This window comes from Aristolochia californica, unplaced genomic scaffold (genome assembly GCF_029961685.1).
Source record: "Aristolochia californica isolate CCGP_79_NKW_82.1479 unplaced genomic scaffold, dmAriCali1.0.hap1 SCAF_3, whole genome shotgun sequence".
In the NCBI taxonomy this organism is placed as follows: Eukaryota; Viridiplantae; Streptophyta; class Magnoliopsida; order Piperales; family Aristolochiaceae; genus Aristolochia; species Aristolochia californica.
Window position 1 is genome coordinate 2,597,341 of NW_027181992.1, and position 16,281 is coordinate 2,613,621.

At 36.6% G+C, this 16,281-nt stretch overlaps 2 protein-coding genes across 4 annotated transcripts; both read right to left on the reverse strand.

Moving 5' to 3' along the window:
• Positions 1-656: 656 nt before the first annotated feature.
• Positions 657-8,439, reverse strand: LOC137958341 (protein ZINC INDUCED FACILITATOR-LIKE 1-like). 3 transcript variants are annotated; one of them, XM_068805305.1, is made up of 17 exons: positions 8,425-8,439; positions 5,377-5,417; positions 5,227-5,287; positions 5,044-5,146; positions 4,826-4,928; positions 3,953-4,006; positions 3,775-3,837; positions 3,197-3,246; positions 3,024-3,099; positions 2,712-2,927; positions 2,058-2,145; positions 1,846-1,931; positions 1,653-1,760; positions 1,499-1,543; positions 1,294-1,382; positions 1,131-1,174; positions 657-976 (listed from the first exon to the last, which is right to left on the reverse strand). In XM_068805305.1, the coding sequence occupies exons 2-17, from the start codon at positions 5,377-5,379 to the stop codon at positions 885-887; spliced, it is 1,281 nt and encodes a 426-aa protein (XP_068661406.1). In that variant the 5' UTR covers positions 5,380-5,417; positions 8,425-8,439; the 3' UTR covers positions 657-884. The 3 variants fall into 3 exon arrangements, with proteins under 3 accessions (XP_068661406.1, XP_068661404.1, XP_068661405.1); XM_068805303.1 differs by lacking the exon at positions 8,425-8,439 and adding an exon at positions 6,853-7,585; XM_068805304.1 differs by lacking the exon at positions 8,425-8,439 and adding an exon at positions 5,504-5,836.
• Positions 8,440-11,946: 3,507 nt separating this feature from the next.
• LOC137958932 (leucine-rich repeat protein 1-like) lies at positions 11,947-16,035 on the reverse strand. Its single transcript, XM_068806147.1, has 6 exons — positions 15,576-16,035; positions 14,303-14,374; positions 14,005-14,148; positions 13,602-13,673; positions 13,394-13,465; positions 11,947-12,333 (listed from the first exon to the last, which is right to left on the reverse strand). The coding sequence occupies exons 1-6, from the start codon at positions 15,809-15,811 to the stop codon at positions 12,264-12,266; spliced, it is 666 nt and encodes a 221-aa protein (XP_068662248.1). The 5' UTR covers positions 15,812-16,035; the 3' UTR covers positions 11,947-12,263.
• Between the last annotated feature and the right edge of the window lie 246 nt (positions 16,036-16,281).

Genomic DNA, 16,281 nt, shown 5'->3' on the forward strand with positions numbered 1-16,281 from the left:
ATTATAAAGTAAAATAAATTTATCAATTTAATTAATTATTAAAAATGGAGTAAGTAGAATAATCTACTACCTCTGTTTGGGAGGGTGGTAAATTATCCTAATTTTAAATGCTTTATTGTTATTATTGCACGAAATCTGGAACAGAATTGATATAATCGAACACGAGCACGAGGGGAGGGACAACAAAATTTATCATTTTGTTCCCTTCCGCTCAGAAAAGTTGATTTTGAGAGGCATCTGATCCTCTGGATTGAGCAGGTTTTTTTCTGGGAAGATCCTTTCTTGTCTCGATGCTGATAAAGACGAATTAAAGAAAGGACAAGAGAAGATAGAATCCAAAGGTAACCATAAAGACCAAAAGAAAAGCCGGTGCGTCATTGAAGTGATACGCCAAACAAGGTTAATCTTCCAATCACTTCACAGAACTGTTGATTTCCGTCAGTAACAATTCAGTAGATGTTTCGTTTAAGTTACAGTCGGGATTAGTTTTTGTAGCTCCATCCCTCGATTTCTACACTAATGCCTGGAGAGCGAAGCTGGGTTTATGAGTTTTCTAGCAAATTGCAGAAATAATGATCAAACAGAAAAGAAGAGAGCGTTTATAACTTTATTTCCCATAAATCAAATTCCCATCTATTAATCAGATAACAACAGCATACGGAGGATATCAACTTTATTCTTTGGCTTTTCAAATAGATGCTTCCCATTAGGAACTAAATGAACAATGTAGGGAGTAAAAAAATCTTTTAAACTCCCCAAACCCTTGTCTCTCCCGTTATGTATTCTGATATTTACCTCCTCCACGAACAAAAAATGAAATTCAAGGGAGCCCGGAAGTTTAATCTAAGGCAGCTTGATGAAGAACCAGAAGAGGCATGATCTTCTTACTCCTTGGGTAAAGCTAGAAAGGGCTTGAAGGTACACAGAATTCCAAGAAACCCAACCAAGTTTAGCACAAAGAAAACCAATTGATCTCCTGCATTTACAGGTCCAGTTATGAAGCAGGATAAGGTGATGAAAACAGTAAGTCTCACAGAAGATCATGTTCAACGAATTGCAGTTTGAGCACTCTTAAGAGAGACTAAAAAAGTAAACTTCGTAAAATCGGGACTAGATAAAGAATTTCATACCTGGGAGAAAAGAAGCTTCCTGCCGTTTCTGTGCCAATGCAAACCTGTAATTCACAAATGAAATGAATAAGAAAGTGATTCTGATGTTCACTATCAGAAACTTACTTTGAAAGAGCAAATATTTGAGGAAAAAAAATGCTGAAAGGATTGCAGGAAAACTTACAAGGCTCCTCCTCCAGCAGGACCCGCAGCTTTGAAAAGAGACATTGCAGTCATAGAGATGCCATTGGCAGCTCCTCTTTGGTGTTGGGCCTGTCGATTATGTTATACAAAAAATGAGGCATTGTGAAGCAACTAATTTTGACACTAATTGAGCTGAAAAATGAAATTCAACAAGGAAGATAAATAAAGAAAGAAATAGTTGTTACCACAGCATTGTTTTGCAAGAGGAACAATCCAGTGATAACGGATACCTGTTTTTATTTGTGAGAGAGTCATTCAACGATATGCAGGCTATAATATACATTCATCTTAACGTGATAATTTGATATTATTTTGAGCAAGAGAATGTTTAGTGCTTACTGATAACACATTCTTCAACACAGACGCACAATTTATTACAAGAGAAAGAGATAACCCTGACAGCAATGCTATAAAGGGGTAACTCTGTAGAAGTGGAATTGATAAAACCTGAAAATAAGAAGGATAACTATTCAGAATAATAGATAAGAGTGGAAGCTACTTTCAAATCATTAATGTGGAGATTGAAGCATACTGCTGCAAGGCGTGACACATTGACATGGCCTATAAGTCGTTCCACCGTTGGATAGAGAGAAAGTTGAAATACCAAAAGACCAAAGCCTAATAGTTTCAACAAATAAGTCAGTAAGCAGCTGTCATAAATAGTTTTCAGTAGAGATATATTTGCACCCATAAAACAATGCCGGAATCAAACTCAAATTCTGCAAGTGAATTTCAAGTAGGCACCTGATACTGCAAGCACCTGACCAACATCCTCGGTGGAGAAGCTCAATCCTCCATAGTCTCTATTGCTAACAGCCCACAGAGAGAATATCTGCAAATGAAAATATGAATCACTGAACAAAAGTAGCAATTTGGATGAATGAAATCACCCCATTGTGAAGGATATGAAACAGAATTACAGATTTAGTGTTCTCTTTAAGTAGAGATGTTGAATTCGGTCTTCATGGAGATAGACGTAACAGGCCAGATCTCATAGCAAGAGATCATCCAACTTAGTAGAAGAGAAGAGTGATATTGTCCAAAGGAATGCTAAATATTGAGTAAAGCTCACAATTTTGTTCAAAGGAATGCTAAATATTGAGTAAAGCTCACAAGGTTGGATATGAGTTTGAAAATACCACCATTGATTATCTTTATCAAAACTATAGTCATGGTTATTAAAAAGGGAATACTGTGACCATATGCTGCTTGAAAAATTTCCCTTCTAGGCATTAATTGACTCTCCTGATTTAATCTATATTGTATTACTCAAGGATTGAAATTGTGTTTCTAGTTACTTGCTTCAGCTTCTTAATCTCGAAACCATAAAGTAATCATAATGTCATTCTACAATGAAATAGCTCCCTAACTTATTAAGTTAAAAGCCAGAAATTTTACCTCGGTATAGGCCATGTCTTGAAGTGAGAAAATGCAATATACTATGATTGATGACATTAAGGGCCAATTTTTTAAGAGGCTTTCATTAGAAGAAACTTCTTTTTCTTTTGATACTTGAACATATTCTTTCAATCCTGAGTGATTTGAAGTGGCTTCAATATCATCGGATGAATCGCATTCTTCTTTCTTTAGCCCATTATGCTTGTGCAACGTTTCCTACACGAAATTGATAAATTACAAGTTTTCAGTATCTAAAAAGTCAGGTGAATTTAGCAAAAACAAGATGATACTAAGATGGACAAAGGAGATTACCGGAAGCCAGAGACAAGAAATTGTAACTCCGATTGCAAAAAGTGATATGCAGAAGCAGGGCAGGAGGTAGGGGAATCTGTAAAACAACATAGATTTTTGGAGTCAAGCGTAAATAATGAATAAATTTAAAACTATCAAATAAGAAAAAATTAAGTAGGTTTGCTATTGCTTACTTTCCAAACAAAGAGTTCTGAGAAAATATTTTGGGATACTTCTCTGCAGGCTGATGCACGAAAGAAGTATTATAAAGTCAGTCAGGCAAATATAATCAAGAAAAAAGAGTATATAAAACAGTGAGATTTCTTAGAGGTGAAAGACCTATTCGAGCAGTTCATCTGTTTTACCTTGAAAATACATATTTCATAATTACTTAATACTTACTCTTGATCATACATAAATTTTTCTTCTTGAAGAACGTTGAACAGTTTCCCAGTATAAGCATTCAGCAAAATCATTTGCCAGAATGGAAGAGAACAAATAAGAATCTAAAATGTGCTGGTAAAGATTCTATGTAACTGCTAACAGATTTTCAGCCATAGCTCACTTGAACTGGCTTTCAGTGGTTACTGATAGCTCAACAACCAACTCTCTGAGTACCTTGCATCTTATAAACTATGTTTTTTATCCAACAATGCTCGTGCTTTAATCATTCCCCTACTGAAAGTCATCTTATAAATGTTCTTCTTATCTGAATAATATGTGTATTCCTGGTCTATGAGCAGGTATTGTGAACACAAACTGTAAGCAGTACCTGTGCAAGGAAACCTCCAAGAGCTGGGCCAATGATCAATCCTATTCCCCACGATGTGCTTACCTGTCATGAAATGTGAACCAAAATTTACTTGTTCTGGATAATGCAAAGCAAAGTTGACTAACTATCAAGGTATAAAAGACAAATAAAAAGAAAACATAGGAAGGGGAATTCTTACAACTGACAACCCAATTGGCTGATGTTCCTTCCTGCAGACTTCTATTGCATAAGCCTGGAAATGATCAATGTCAAAATCATATACAGTTGGGTCAATATAAAATTAGTTCAGTATTTGAAAAAAAAAATTAGTTAATATAGAATTCATATGGTTTGGCATTTTAACAAAAACTAGTATTTCTCAAAACCTAATGAACATGGAATGGAATGCAGAAATAATTGCTAGTCATAGTAAAAAAAAAGTAGTTAAAACCAAATTCTGTTAACCCACCCTAAATTACACCTTTTTCAAGCTTGGCCATCCATTTAATGGGACTACAATTTAGTTACATATCTGCAGCTCTTGGTCTGGTCCTATGTGAAGGAGGGTTACAAAGCCACCCCTACGTTGTTGGGTCAAGGCTTTGATGACAACAGTGGTGAGTTGTGGCCAACAAGTTTGGGGTCTATATGAAAGAGTAAAAGGTTTCCAGGGAGTCAACAATACCTCTGGGTTTCCCCCTAAGTATAAGAATCTACTTTTTAGTTAATTTTCAATTCCATGTAGACCATTGATCTTGCTATTTAGTCACTTTTACCAAACCAACATATTTGTTTTCTTAACCTAGTCATCTTGGGACACAGTAGCTCTCAATGTCAGAGTAAAAGCACTATAGTGCCATTACCAACAGACAAAATAATGCCTTCAGAGAAGTTGGCCTTAAACTTGGCATCCCTATGCATTCCGCCAAATACACTAGTTTCTGTTTTCCATATAACAAACGTGACTTAAAGATAGAATACAGAGATCCTAAATGGATGTCTTTACTTGTATCAAAATCATCTAATGAACTCCCTCTACAAATAATAAGGTATTGTCCGGACAAAAGTGTACCTTTATTGGCCCAAGTAGACCATTGGCGCTTCCAAGAAGAAACCTTGTAGCAATTGCCATCCAGAAGTTTGTACTAAGGCCAAACAGGGTGTTGAATACAACACTGATATGATTGAACCAAGGGTAACAAAAATAGTATTAATTAAGGAAACTTTGAAATCCCATTTACTTGAGAAGGTGAGCTATGATTGAAACATAAAAAATCCAGTGACACTTACACTGAAATAGTGCCGAGCATTATAACAGGTTTTCTTCCATATCTATCAGCCACCAGACCCCAGAAAAAAGAAGTCAAAGCCCTTCCAAACATAAATGAAGATCCTTCGAAAGTTCACAGAAAGAAGTCAATTGTGTGCATTGTTTTCACTGAAGCCACATTGTTGCAGAATTAAATAGCTCACCTACATAGCCTGCATAGTAGCCAATGTCTTGATCTTTTTTTGCAATGTGGAAGTCTCTTATCTGTTAATAGGAGCTCAAATAAAATCAAATTGAAGTCAATACAAGATTGATTATCTATTTATCAGCTCCAAGTGAAGGAACATACATACCATGAAGTAAAGGTATGGGAACAAGGAAGATATCGGCAGAGCTGAAAAGTAAAACCAGGAACAAAGAGATGTTAGGCCAACTTATGTATGAAAGAAACTAAATGACTTGTCTCAGGAGAAGGTGCACCTCAATTATCAAGACAATAGATGAAGAGCATCAGAAGAGAATAAGCACCATATTGGTGTAGGCCAGCTTAGTCTAATAGTTTGATATCTACAGTAGCAGTTGCACTTGCATAAGGCTGAATTCTTTTCCTTTAGTGAATGAAGATGCAGATAGAAAAATCGCACGAGGAACTGTGTTAATATGAACCGACCACCTACTCGTAAAAATAAATGTCAGTCTGCTCCTGCTCAGTGCCATTTCATTATCTAGGTAAATAGGACGCTGAATACTGGTTTGGAACATCGTGCACAAATGCAGTGTTGGTCCATGTAAATACTTCCGAGACCAGCACATTACTAGAATTGGTCTGCAAATACTAGTACTTAAAAAATTGTTATGACTGAAGAAAAATGTAAATCACAGAAGAACTAATCAGGCAACCAAGGTATATGTTGCACCATGATATGATGAGTAAACCATTTTAAACAGTTATTTTAACAGCCCTAACTTCTTTCTGAAGTAAAGAGTTGACGCTTTAATGCTCTAGTACCTCGGCATTCCACTTCCTAAGATTGAAGGAAAAAGTCCAATGTTTGACCAGGACATTGAAAAATCAAGTCCCACATAAAACTGAAAACCATGATGAAATTACATTTTTTCATGACTTTTCACTGATCTTTCTGCAATCTATGAGGGTGAAAATTAGCAAATTGAAGCAAGTCAATGCATTAGGCAAGCTGATAATTCACTCGGATATCTATTACCTCAAAATGTACTAAAGCTATTATTAATGCTCTCCAAGTGATTAAAACAGACACATTCAACTCTAACATTCATAAGAAAGAAGCAAAAAATTCTCTGTAGTCAGAGCACAATAGCTTATATTTATTTATCAATCCATCAAATTTTGCAGCACGATCAAGTGGCACCCAAAACCAAATTAAGCGACTGATCCAAATAAAGGGCATATAAAAAAATTAAGCTCATTCTCTTTTAGCTGATTAAAGCAACCACGGATCCACTTTTTGAAACGGAAAAGTAAGATTTACTTGATCATGCCTCAATCAAACGGGAAAGAAGGGATGGGTTCTACAGAACGTGAATGCTGCAAGGACAAGCAGAGGATACCCAACAATTCTTCCCACTCACTAACCTTTTCAACTTGCAATCTGTGAGTGATTTGTAAACCGAAACTAAGAGTAAAAGATTAATCACAACCATGGAACAGAGAAAAAAGAAGACCATTCCCACTATCTGTGAACTTGCTGATATTAAAACTCCAATACAAAAGCTTAAAAACTACATTAATAGTGAAAAAAGTTGACAAGGTGAAAAAAAGAAGCTCTTCAGTTGAACCTGAGAGCGCTTACCAGTACACAGAACCACGATCCAGATGTACATAAATTCCCTAAAAGGGATTCCTGGCCGATCCTCTAAAAGCTTGTCCTGCTTACAACCAGGGCAGTTCTCATAGTACACCTTCTTCAACAAAGGTTCTTCCATATCGGCCATTGTACATGCAGAAGACTAATCCAAAACTTCCTCTTTGGTTAGTCCCTCAGAGAAGAAGAGAGAACTCTACGGACAAGAGACCAGTTGTTAAATCCAACTTTATCAACCCAGAAAAATAAATTTTATGTCCAACACAAATGGCACCGGTAGCACCTCTAAATAGTGAATAGACTCAATACAAACACAATGACCCGCATCCACTCGGTTTCCTCCTCACAACGGCAATCGCAGACTCGCAGTCGACCTTTTAAGACCACCCAGACAGCAACTTTCTCGGCCTTACAGAGAAAACCGAAACTGGACATATATTGTCGATTCAAAACATTGTAGATGAATACAGAGACCCACCGTCGTAATTTTGTTCACCAAGTTCTCCTATAACGTCCGCCGAAATTTGTTCTGACAAAAACCCTACATCACTGCCTGCGTCATTTGACGCATCATTGATACGATTACCAGGAAGGCGGCCAGCTCAAAGTCCACGTACACTGAACGCTGCTGCATATACCGGAAGGAGGTCTCATCCTAATTCTGTTTTACTTCGGAGTTACCGATTTGTTAATACCTGACCCGTGTATGTTGTGGGGAGACGGAGAAATGCAAATTCCGTCCGGAAACGTGAATCTAGCTCCTCTCGTCTTTTAAATTTTAGAATTAAAAATTTTTAAATCCTGAACAAAGCGTTTGCAGACGCAAACCGAGAGATCAGGCATCTGCGAGTCTCTGATATTTCTTGCCGTTATTAATTGGGGAAAAATCCAAAATGTGAATGCAGACGAAGACACAGAGATTCCTTTCTACTCCGCATGAGAAACAACAAAGATCGCTCTAATTTGTGCCCGGTCGAGATCGACGTCTAGAAAAATCGACGTGATCACGTAGCCTTTGACGATTGACAATTAGCCAAGGACAAAAGGAAATCACAATTTTTCATTCGACTCACGACAGAAATCACCAAGGGCCTACGCGAGAGACAATAATCAATAATTGTCGGATTGAAATATGTAAACTGTGTAAAGATGATAATGATGGAGAGTTAAAATACTAATCAAGTACTTAAAATAGTCATTGATAATGATTAAACAATTAAGATAACCATTTTTCAAATGACTTTTCAAATACTTAAACTCTTTACAATTTTGTTTGTTCACGGTTAATCATGATTAGATGACTAAGATAATCGAATGATTTTTCGTATTTACTTGTTTTATAACTTTTAGACAAATATTTAAATTCCATGCAAATAGAATTTATAAGCTAAATTTTATGCAAATATGTAAATTTTAATTTTGACCAAATATTATTACTATTATAATTAAAATAATATTATATCTGTTTCATATTTATCATTATAATAATAAAATAGAAATTGCAAATAAAAATTAAGATATAAAATATAAATTTATAAAAAAACAATATAAAAGACTTACACGTCAGGTTCTGATCAGCAGCATTTACGAAGCCATCATCTATGTTCGCCGCCATTTATTAACGTGGAAGTCTCTTCTCCAAAATTTCGTGTCTGTCAACAACACAAGAGAATTCCCTTTTGGCTTCGTTACCCGCGGATTTAAATATCTTAAATTCCTGATCCAAGTGTTACACTTCAATGACACTGATACGATAATTATCTTCCGACTTGTCCAGAGCCCCAGAAGCGACAATGATGGAGGGGACGTTTTTGCTTTTCTCCCTATTTTACAAGAGTAAATTCTTTCCTGTCGCTAGCAATGTTCTGTATGCGGCTACGGAAAGTAATAGCGTCATCATCTTCTTCCTTTGTTTTATGTCAGATCGTCTCCTTTTTTTCCTAACAGGTTGCGTTCCTTTCTGATGCGGGTCATATCGTCATTTAAAACAACAGCTGGTGAACGGATGAAATTAATGGGAGTCATTCTAGGCGGCTTTCACCATCTTCTTTACTGTTGGATCATTTACATGTCTCGTTCCTTGCATCCTCCTCTTTCGCGCATGCAATAAAGAAAATTCGGTGATGGAAAGCTCCTACTCACGATTTGAGAAGATTTTATGCACGTCCAGTAAGGAAAACGTGGGAGAGGAGTCAGAGACAGGAGATAATGACGACGCAACGCTTTACCTCTCTGATTTCATCGTTGTCCAATTATTTCCCTGCCACGGGCTTCTGCAACAACTAACTGTGATTCTTATCCAGAGGAGTACGTCTTCATCCCTCTGGGTCATCTTTCAGATCCGTAAAAACAGAGGTCCGTAACTCCAGCTTCGGAATTTAACTGTAATTATTTGTATATAAATAATGAATTGATTGAATAGAAATAAAGACTTTTATCGAAAAAATAATAATAAAAAGAAAAATCGTACAATTCTACTCTCTGTGATCTCCGTATGAGCAGATTTCTGCCTCAGAGATCAAAGCCTTTGGTTTCAAAGCTGTCACAAAGCTTGTCGGTTAGTCAATTTGGTTGTATAATCGCCCGATCAAATTCGATCTAACTTCACTACATCATAAGTAAGTTTTTTTAAATTTTTTGCCCTTTTCTCCATTTAATAAGTAATAAATGGAGAACCGAGTAAATTGCTAATAGTTTCGAACAGAGGATGAGGTCAAAGTAAATGAGAACGAAAGACTCCATGTGACTATAACTATCAGATTAATTGTCAAAACTGAAAAAGATCATCAAGATCCCAATGACGATATACTACTCCTTCCTGGGAGTGGTGCTAGTTTTTTGTCACAACTCATGTTCGTTCACATTAGTTGGTTCAACTTTAACTCATGTTTGAGTGTTAGTATAGACAAGTTCAATTGGTTGGAAAACAGATTTTAGTGTTAGTACCCCAAATGAAAAATATGATATAAAGAAGAGAATGAGTAATCTTTTATAATATATTTAAATAGAACATATAATAAACAAAAATAAACGTGGTTACTACACTTATAAGTGATTTAACTTATAGTACTAGAATATATTAATATCCTAATTAATAAAAAACTATATTATATTACTTAATGATTATAATTTATTATAAATTCAAACAATAATTACGTGTGACTAGAATAAATTATACAAAATTAATAAAAAAATAAAAAAATAAAACAAGAGAATATAATAAATAAACCTAATGGTTTAATTAATTATAACAATTGGATAATTAAACCAATTAATGATTATAGTTTATTATAAATTAATATACTAATTACGTGTGACTAGAATAAATTATTTAAAATAAATTAAAAAATTAAAATAACATAAGTGAATATAATAAATAAATAAATTATTTTGTAATAACATAAGATATAGTTTAACATTAAAACTCACTATTTTAATACATAATAAATATATATATATATATATATATTAATTTATCAATAACATAATATATATTTTACATATTATTAATTAATAATATAGTAACAAATGAATGAAAAACTAATGGTTTAATTAATTGGATAATTAAACCAATTATGACAATAGTTTAGGAAAAATTAAACATCGTCTTCGTCTTCCTTAGTGGCGGGCCAGTGGGCAACGACGACGGAGGCGACGCTCCGACGGTACGCTGAGAGGGAGAAAATAGGGAGGCCGAGAGAGAAGAGAAGCCGAGAGGCAGAGGGGCTCTGCGACAAAGGCTCGGCCTCCCGTGCTCTACGATGAAGGTCGAGAGGGAGAGGAGAGGGAGGCCAAGAGGAGGGAAGAAGGAAGGCCAACAGGGGGGGGAGAGAGGGAGGCCGAGAGAGAGAAGAAGTCGGGAGGCCGAGCCTCCTCTGCGACAGAGGTCGAGAGGGAGAGAAGAGGGAGGTGGGGGAAGAGGGAGGAGAAAAAAAACACTTTGCTGAAGGATCGCGGAGGGAGCACAGATCGTCGGGATACGAAGGCCGAGGAGAGGGAAAGCAGAATAGCATGGGGAGGGAGGGGGAAGAAGCAACGTGTGGAAAAAACGTGCTTGAGCGAATGAAATGGTATAATCTCACTTTAATTCAAGTTTTTCTACACTAATGCCATTTTTTTATGAACTAGGTAATACGGGGGGATTCATTCCACTTCATTGTGGACTAACCCACCCCACCCCCTTAGCCTTGTATGAAATGACATTCTAAAGCAAATTTATACTGTAAATAGACAATAACGTAGGAGATGAATGCCTCTGATCTTCAAATGTGTGGTAATACTTGGCTGACATGGAAGACCGGATGGACAAAGCATGAGCTGGGAGGCATCTTCTAAACGAATTCCTATGCAGTCAGAAGTTGAGAGTAAAAGATAAATATCCCTGTCAGCAGAAATGCAAAGGCTTGAAAACAAACGCTGGTCGGTCCATTTATCCAGCGCCAGTCCTAATGCCAAGTGACGAAAATACCTCGGGGTGTTCGCTGTCGTTGATTTCACAATTTTTGAAGCTCAATCAATTCACTGGAGAAGAAATGTAGTCGATCATCCGAAATGGAGAACGGGGTTCGAAGGCTGTTAGTTGATATATCTCTGTGGAACCATTGGCACGATCAGTTCTGAGAAGTCATCACTCTCCAACCTCTCCATGAACAGTCCTCAATCATCATGTGAAGCCTCCTTTCATTCCTCGATATTTGTTATGATGCTGATTCTTCATTGACTTCATATTAGAAGGCAGATGGAGAATCTTAAGGTGAGCGCGATAGCATGTTTTGAATTCTGTACTTCCTGCCAATTGCAGTTCGGAATTGATGCTTGCTAGAGTTGATTACCAGCTAACCATGACGGACGTGGAACCCGTCAGTTAATCGATCTTGTTACCCAGCTAGTGATGTTCAATTTCGACGATGGAAAGGATTCGAAAGTTTTGAGGTTTTGGCTTCTTGAGCTGGGCAAAGGGCATTTGGTATCTGTCTCGTGCTTCCTTTCCTCTTTCCAGTTCTTTTGTCCTTCAATTCTGAATGTGTATGGTTCTTGTTTCCAACTGTAGAAAATAATTCTGTTATGATCCGGAGATATAATTTTGTTATTTAACTACAGAACGACTAGTTTTATTTTACTTCAAAAAACAACAATCCGACGCCCAAACACCCCCATTTAACATATACAATCAATTCGGTAGCACTGCTGCCAAGTGCAGATACAAGCACAGAAGTTGGAAAGATCTTTGTCGTAAGTGAAATTACAATTATAAGAGGACCCTACATGGATTTGAATACTATCTATACCCCTAATATAGAAATATAACCTTTCCTCCATTTTAAAATACAGTAAATCCCATACAACAATCAGCCGGCTCCACAACTGCCACAATTTTTGGCCTGTCATTGGTTTCCTTTCTACCAATTTGTGTCATATGCAACAAGCCCCTGTAGCTCTGGACCTTCCAACCGAGGGTTGTTTTCAAAGCTGTATAGGACAAACATTCATGGATTAGAGAAGAGAATGCCAGAAAATGGTATGGATCAGTTCCTGTTTCTTTCATACAAGGCATCACATGATCTGCTTCAAGTATCATGATCATTAATACGCTTCTTCTTTTTCTTTTGTTTGAAAGGACCAATAGAGTTCTTTTCAGTGCAAACAATAATATTCAACAAGATTTGACCAGAATATCCAACACCAGCACATACACTGTAGGAAGCCCTATGGCAGTCATTGACAAGTGTTTGTACGGCTGTCAACAGTTTGGATAAAGCAGGTTGGACATACAGGGGAAAACACTTCTCCGGCACAAATAGCATAACAACGATACAAGTTGTTTAACATCCACCTCCCAAATATGGCTGTACACCTGCTTATACTTGTTAAACAGGATCAGAACAAAGGTGTACCACTCATAATTGAGGTCGTCTTATTTTGCTCACCAAACTGAAACTTTAGCAGATGATTCTCTTTTGGTCACACAAAATAGAATTTTGTCTTCATAAATGCTGCAAATGACTGTCACCATCTCTTACTTGTTCTTTTTTCCCTCAGCCAAATATATGTGTTTCAAAATCCTACCCCAACACATGGTCTAAGTGTATAGCAAATATGCCAGAGCCAAAATCATTAATTAAATATGTTAGCAAAAACAAATTTGAGCAACAGGTCGTGTTCAATTGTCTGTCTAACATCAAAGGTTCCAGGGCAGATTTAAGATTTAACAACAAGGTATTCTTTGCATTGCATACTTGCTTCAAAAGATTTTAAGGTTAGGAAAATATGCCTGGAAGACTAATATTATCTGTAATGAATACAAGAAATCGATGTTCTAATATGATCAGGGTTAGCTAACAGAATTTATGCAGTTCTAAAATTTTAAATTATAAATGAATATTTGTTCCTGGCAATTTCTTATCATAATATCAGTCCAATATCTTATCTACATCGTGTCTTGATGCTGTTTCTGCAAACCGAGATGTAAACAATCACGTAGCTAAACAATTAATCATATAACATAGTGATGGTAGTAGAAGACACTTACTCAGATAGAGGAATGTGCTCAAAAGGCCCAGAGGTAGGAATAGTTCCACACAAGTTGTTACTTGAGACATCCCTGTAAGATCAATTAGCCAACTGTGTCATTATGTACTGCCACTAGAGTGAGGTACCAGTAAATGATAGAAAAACTAGAAACTTATGAATTCTTTTCAAGAAAAAAAATAAAAAATAAACCAACAATCCTGACTTACACAACTTTGAGACTGGAAATCTGACTAAGCTCTCGAGGGATTCGCCCTGTCAACCGGTTGTCATTAAGTCTCCTGCAACAAAATACATATAAATCAATGTCATGGGGCAATCAGTCAGCACGTTCCAGCCACAAAACTGTAAAAGCTCTTGCCATCACAAGACCAGTAACATAAATAGAGGATCCATGGTATCTATTAATAGACTGGGCTACTGAATTGACACGATCCAAAACCTGTTTTTTGGGAACCCATTTCTAAAGTGATAATGTCTTAAAAGAAAACTTTAAATTTCAAAAATAAGAATACAACCAGAGCCACCTTAAGCATGATTTGCAACACTAAAAGAGTTAAAATTGCTCCACAATCTAAAACAAAATATAAAGATAAAATGCTCTTGACTCACAAAAACACTAGTGACTTCATCTTCCCCAAAGATGGAGGAATTGTTCCAGTAAGGTTATTGTTGTACAAGTCCAAGCTGATCAGGCTCTCCAAGTTGCCAAGCTCTGATGGAATTGTTCCTTGAATGTTATTTTTGTAAAGTTCACTGCAGTTAAAAATAAATACTAAATTATGAGATACCAACATGAACTCACAGAACTTTGTGCATGACTGCTAATAAAACATCAGAAGCCAGAAAGAACAATAAAGTCTAAAGATGATTAAAATATAATTTTATTCCTTCAAGTTTAAATACTCACAGATATTGTAGATGTTTAAGTTTTCCTAGGTCTGGAACCAGATGGCCAGATAAGTTTGAGTTTCCAAGATCCCTGCAGATAAGAACAGTTATGATTGTCAAGAAAAGATAAAAGCAAAATTCTATTATGATGGTGCAAACGAAAAAGGAAGAAGAGAATAACAAAAAGTAAAGAACAGGCTGTCAATAAACTGTAAAATTTGAGAAACAACACAAATTCAAACAGAGCAAATTCACAGTCCCCAGACTTTTCATCAATACGTGCTCAGCCTTATAATTAAGGACCAGTAAATCGAACTCGGATCAGTATTTTACCAGATTCTGTTAAAGTGTTACAAATTTAAATGAAAGAAGGCATCTAACATGTTTCAACAGACTCAAATCATTTTGTTTCACTGAGAAAGAAGAACAACATAAAAGTAGAGTCAAATTCCAGACCAGGAATTCAGTTAAAAAGGCAGTCACCTTTCTTTTCTAACGAAATGTAAAGAAAGTCTTCAGAAAATCATCCCAGAAAATAAAGTTGTGTTTCTTATAAGCAGATAAAACTCGAACACCAAAGCCAAATCTCCACAATTACAGGGTAATACACAACACACCAGCCCCGTATTAAAACCACTGCCAAAAAACATTGCAACAACTAAAAGAAGCAAACTCTCAGCTGCAAATTTGAGATAAATAGAGTCGTCTAGAAAACCTTATATAACAATTAAGAAAATAACTATTAACATGAAACAGATGATTAATTAGTACAGATTATAGTTACGAAAAATAAAAATTCTTCTGGAAAAACAAAATGACTTCGGTAAAGTAATAAAAACACGTACAAGACATTTCAACACCTAAAAAATCAAAGAATCTTAGCATCAAGAGCGAAATTAAGCTAAAACATATAAAGTTCTTTTGAAGTTCAAACAAAAACAGTAGCTTCACTCACTAGTCACCCAGAGAAGGGAAACCAAACAGGCTTTCCCACCCAAAATCATAAAGTTCGAAAAACAGGTACAAAATATTGAAAAAATAAAAAACAAATACAAAAATTCAATGAGATCAAGCCTTCCAGATTTATTACAACAAATCTTAGTTCATCAAAACGTTGGGAGAAAAATGAAACAGAGAAAACAGTCCTATCTTGTATTTTTCCTTCCAAAACAGTGGATATTGAGTCCAAGTCCGGACAAAAAACTTCAAAACGTCGCAAAGGGAGGAACTATATGAACGTCTATGAAACAGTAAATGAAAAAACAAAAAAAAGATCCAGCATAAAACCTTACACTCTAGTCACGCGGTTGTCCTGATTACAAGTGATATGAAACCAAGTGCAGGGATTCACCAGAGTCGGATCCCAGCTCTGCAGCACGTTATCCGGATCTGACAAGCTCCGGCGAAGCGTGTAAAGTGCGTCACCTTCGGAGTTACAAGCAACGAAAGGAGAAAGGAGAAACACGGTCAGGGTTAATGTTAGGATCTTCTCGACCTCGACAGAGCAAAACCAGGCGCGGTGTGCCATGCTTGTTCCAAGACGAGGACGCCGATTATTCCACCGAAGCTTAGGGTTAGGGTTTCCGATGCCCTGTTCGGATTTGCAGAGAAAAAAAAAACTGGTAGGTTTGGACTAGAGGAGAAGAGAATCGGTTTGGGGAACGACAGAGCGAAACATGGAAGGCTGTTTATTTCATATCCAGAGGAACCTTTTACAGACGAAGACACCCAGAGAGAAAGAGAGAGGGCGATGCCACGAAGCCTTCCGTCAGTATTTGAATTTACGTTTAATTTGAATTTGAACTGCATTTCGTGTCATTCGGAGCGAGTCCCACCTTTTAAATGGATTTAATTGCGAATCGACAATAAGTTGGAGCGGGACCCACAGCGAGCAAAAAACCACGGTTGAAGTCAAGAGGTCAAAGCGAGTTTACAAAAGCGTGTACATGCATCGGAAGTAAAAAGAAGGAAACTCGTGGGCCCACAAGACGTGCCCTT

Excerpts from the sequence above, each read along its gene's own strand:
- LOC137958341 (XM_068805303.1), bottom strand. The coding sequence starts at position 6,994 with ATGGCCGATATGGAAGAACCTTTGTTGAAGAAGGTGTACTATGAGAAC. Across the intron at positions 5,418-6,852 it reads GATCGTGGTTCTGTGTACTG|CTCTGCCGATATCTTCCTTG; the intron begins GTAAGCGCTCTC and ends TTTACTTTTCAG. Across the intron at positions 5,147-5,226 it reads CTACTATGCAGGCTATGTAG|GATCTTCATTTATGTTTGGA; the intron begins GTGAGCTATTTA and ends GAACTTTCGAAG.
- LOC137958932 (XM_068806147.1), bottom strand. The coding sequence starts at position 15,811 with ATGGCACACCGCGCCTGGTTTTGCTCTGTCGAGGTCGAGAAGATCCTA. Across the intron at positions 14,375-15,575 it reads GACAACCGCGTGACTAGAGT|GGATCTTGGAAACTCAAACT; the intron begins GTAAGGTTTTAT and ends TCTTATCTGCAG. Across the intron at positions 14,149-14,302 it reads CTTAAACATCTACAATATCT|TGAACTTTACAAAAATAACA; the intron begins GTGAGTATTTAA and ends TTTTAACTGCAG.